A 4,540-nucleotide genomic window follows, 5' to 3' on the forward strand; every position below is an offset into this window, starting at 1 on the left:
GATGTTCTTGCAAGAGATAGAGAGGGAGAGAGAAGGAGGGAGAGGGGAGAAGAGAGGAGGCGTGAACCAAAAATGTAAAATTCCTTTATTCCTTTGGTTGCTTTCATAATACAAGCTAAAGCCTATTAATTATAGGCACAAAAGCAACATAACAAGCAACACACAATTGGCTACATATGCCAAACAAGAAACCTACACAAAAGCAAACCTAAAATTAGGAACAAAACACAACAATCTCCACCTTGGTCCTAGATTTAACAAAAAACAAAAGGATAACCACTGTTCATAAAGAACGGCCAAATAACAACCTGGCCTGTCAGTCTCCTCCGCGCGCGCCAAAAAATGTACACCGACAGCTAAAAGTTTCTCAAGAACTGGTGAACCATCTTCTTGAGTTTCTAGCTCCTCCCGACAGATCTTCTGTCGCACTGCGTCCAATGCAGCCAATCCCGATCACCCTTAGCCCGGCTTCCGCGCCCTGTGCATCCACCAGCACTCTGCGCCTCAGTGCTCGCGCCCTGCGCCTCCAGCCCGCATCCAAATGCCACAAGCCCGCACTTGCGCCTCGCACTCATGTGGTCTCTCCCCGACCACATCCTGCACGTATCCACCCGTTCAACGAGCTCTGCGCCTTCACCTGCGCTTCGCTCGTCACCAGTGCCCCACGCTCCTATGCGGACTCCTCGTGCACCGCACGACCTCGCATCTTCAAGCGCCCTGCACTTTCAAACCTGCTCTCCAAGAGCAGCTGACACTACCTCAGTGTCTCCCGGACTCCACCTGAAGTCCAAAACTCCACTGCAAAGATCCAAACTGATCTTTCAACCAAAGAACAGAAAAAAAAATCTACTTCAAGACCGATCGAAACTTGATTCAAGATCAAGCAAAAAATTCGATCTCAATGACTTCCATGCTTATGTTCTTGTCCGCCTTCGTCAACCTCTAGCGTACCTTTCCTTGAAGCTCCTCCACCTTTCACCTTCAAGCATATTGATCGCTGCTCTCTTGACCGGCTAAAGAATCGCAAGAAGGTGTCTCTCGATCAAGAAGCCTTCTCTGATTTCGCACGTCCGCCTGAAGCCTCTCTCACACCGATGTACACCGAGCGACTCCTAATCCAGCTTGCAATAGACCGCTACTATAGCTCCGATCCGAGCTAAGCCAGACCTTACCTGAGCTTTCGGTCCCCTCGCTCAACCGGCGAACCCGGCAAAGAAGCTCACGCCGGACGTCCGGTTCAAGATGATTTTTTTTTTTAATTTAACCGGCGGTTGAAGACCGCCGGAAATCCGTCGGACATATTTACCGCCGGTAAGAACCGCCAGTAATTAATTTCCTACGCCGTTTTTACCGGCGGAACATACACCGCCGGAAAACGGCAAAACCGCCGGAAAAGGTTAAATTTCCGCCGGAAATGCGGGATTTTCCTGTAGTGTGATTCTCCTCCATATCCCTAGCTCTGATACCACTATGTTGGATCTTTGGAGGAGATCTTGAAAGATGTTCTTGCAAGAGATAGAGAGGGAGAGAGGAGGAGGGAGAAGGGAGAAGAGAGGAGGCGTGAGCCAAAATTGTAAAATTCCTTTATTCCATTGGCTGCTTTCCTAATACAAGCTAAAGCCTATTAATAGGCACAAAAGCAATATAACAAGCAACACACAATTGGCTACATATGCCAAACAAGAAACCTACACAAAAGCAAACCTAAAACTAGGAACAAAACACAACAAGAATATTTAATCTATCATACATTTTTGACAAAGTAACTTAAGCTACTCACTCAAATCATCAGATAAATTTGCCCAAGAATCAAGACTACTAGATAGTCCAAAATGAAACCCCTAAAAAATTCATCTAAAATTGCCACTTTAAAGTGAAGTCAACACAAACTTTACTCAAATTTGTTCATTTTATAACAAATGCTTCTTAAGCATTACTGTGAAATTTTACTTATATTTTGCTAATGTAACATTTCATATAGTACACATTCTAGCTAGTGAAAACACATAGCTTCTTTCAAAGTATTCTCTCTCTCTTAAATTTTCTAACTTTATTCATTCAGAGTAAAGTATGTCATCATTATATCATAGGAAAATTTAGGATATATAAACCAAACCATCATGATAAGAATAATAATAATGAAAACACATAAGAAAAAAAAATTTATTCAGTGGATAATTTAGCATTACAAGAGAGCTAAAATTATGCAACAGAACACCGTAAACATCTTTATATATCACAAGTAGAAAGGAAGCAAATAAGCAATATCCCTTATTATTCAACTATTAATTGAACTTCAAAGAATGTAGTAGGTATTGTGCTTGTTTCCCTTATACAATCGAAACTCCTCCAATGGCGACTTTATCTCCTCCAACCTTAGGGACCAATGTAACCACCACCTGATCATCACCATCAGCTCTAATATCCTCTACGAACTGCGTTATGTCAAGCTGTAGCTTCGTTACCACTGGTATCTTCTTATTTGCTCTTCTCTGCATATGTATAAAGCAACCAGCTTCAACTCTTCCGCCACGCACTCTGCCAACATAAACCTTAAACCACACATAATCTCTTCCATCCAACGCAATATCACTCACAACAAGAATCTCCTCTTTCTTCCCCACCTTTCTTGCGACATTAACAGTCACTTGAGAACTCAACAGCACTGGAAACCTCACCGCCTCCTTCTCATCCATGGCCACGAACGCACCAGCTTTTTCCACCGTCGTCTTTATATTCATCCACCGCAATGGAACTTCCTCATACACATACCCAAGCTTGCGCGTATCAATAAGGTCCCTTACCCTTATGCGCACAACCTGCTTGTTCTCGTCCCAAAAGACAAACGAAGCATCAAGAAAGTCATTATCACTAAAAATCTCCCTTTTTTTGCCCGGAGTACTTTCCCATATCTCCCACAACCTATCTATGTTTCCATGGTGAGCGAAAAAGATGGGATCTTGGGCGGCTGTCTCTAAAGCACTCATGTCGGAGCCGACGGTGAGGTGAACGGGGCCGTGCGGTGAGCCTTCAATGGATCCACCGCCAGGTAAGGACCGGTCTCCGGCACGGTATTGGCCTCCGAAGAAGAGTAAACTGGACTTGAATCCGGATATGAATTGGCGGTGCATGACCTGAAGATTGCATTGTCTTTGCTTTGGGAGGGATTCGAGAGTGTTATTTCCCTCGCAGCCGCCGAGGCTTATGAACTTGAGGCCGTCGGGGTTCCGAGTAGGGTTGAAGAGGGAGGAAGAGTGGTCTCGATAGATGGGTGGAATGCTCATGCCGGAAGGGTCGTCCCAGTTCCAAAATGGGAGGGCGAAGGAAGTGTCGTTGATGAGCTTGCCGAGGATTCGCTCATAGAAGTAGAGGTAGGCTCGGTGCCATGTGAAAAAATGCCAGGTGCCATGGATCTGTTGGAACAAGACCAAAAATTATTGATTTATAGTTCTACTAAACATTTATCATTTTCTCATAATAAAAGTGTTTTCCATCTAAGTTGCGAGACTTTTTTTTTTTTTCTATTTGGTTGGTCTATATTAATTTCTCTAAGAATACTTATTTTTGTCTAGAACAAGAAGGAAATTCCTTCAACTAAAGAAGCATATTATATTTGGAACTGCTAGATATCTCAAATAAAATTTCACAAAAACTAAAAAAATCTATAAATTTCAAGGTTAAAATTTAGCTTAGAAATATTTATTTATTTTATTTAGTTTTAATATAATTTGTTTTAATTTGTAATTTAATATTTTTATCTCATAATTTCTATTAATTCTTTGCCCATAAAAGCCGTAGTGATTTTCTTTGCCTCAAGAAGGCTATTATAAATGAAGGTCAGAGAGAGCATGAGAGAGATGCTTTGGCCTAACGAGCTTTATAACGACTTAATTTATTCGTCATAATGGTTGAAAAATGTCATTCTGTGGTAAACTCTATTTAGACTTCAACTTTGTTTGGGACGATTTTTTTACTGCTTTTTAAAATATTTTTTTAGTTCCAATTTTTTTTAATTAAAAAACTACTTCAAAAATTAAAAAAAGAATTGTTCCAACAAAACTTTCATCAAAAGTTCACTCTATTTAAAAAAAATAACAATAATGCAAGTGTTTTTCTAAGCTAGTTGCCTAAATTTAAAACCGCAGAGAATAATTTGCACCTCAAGGGGGTAATTATGGCCGAGCTGGAAGTAGCTGCGAGAACAATAAGCGCAGTGAACATTCGACTGCCGGAAAAAATTCCATGGATGATTATGCGGCAATGCCCGCATAAGCGCGGTGGCTCTCGCGTACTTTCGGGCCTCTTCCGGGCCAAGAGCATGGGCCGGCCGGCGGACACGAAGCGGCGAGGATTGAGGCGGCGGTTTAAAATTGACGATCTTCTTAGGACTGGGGGGTGGGCAACATCTATCGAATGGGTCATAATCCACACATTTTGGGTCTGTAATCACGGGTTTTGATCGGGCCGGGAGCCCGAACTGCATCAACAACAGCAACACCATGGCCACTGCTGCATGAGTATTTGCAACCCATGAAGCCAT

At 42.4% G+C, this 4,540-nt stretch overlaps 1 protein-coding gene across 1 annotated transcript; it reads right to left on the reverse strand.

Moving 5' to 3' along the window:
* Positions 1-398: 398 nt before the first annotated feature.
* On the reverse strand, positions 399-4,540 carry LOC110112782 (aureusidin synthase-like). Its single transcript, XM_020845109.2, has 5 exons — positions 4,160-4,540; positions 2,337-3,413; positions 952-1,013; positions 759-818; positions 399-717 (listed from the first exon to the last, which is right to left on the reverse strand). Exons 1-5 carry the CDS (start codon positions 4,538-4,540, stop codon positions 399-401), a joined length of 1,899 nt encoding a protein of 632 aa, XP_020700768.2.

Source organism: Dendrobium catenatum, unplaced genomic scaffold, assembly GCF_001605985.2.
Source record: "Dendrobium catenatum unplaced genomic scaffold, ASM160598v2 fragScaff_scaffold_880, whole genome shotgun sequence".
In the NCBI taxonomy this organism is placed as follows: domain Eukaryota; kingdom Viridiplantae; phylum Streptophyta; class Magnoliopsida; order Asparagales; family Orchidaceae; genus Dendrobium; species Dendrobium catenatum.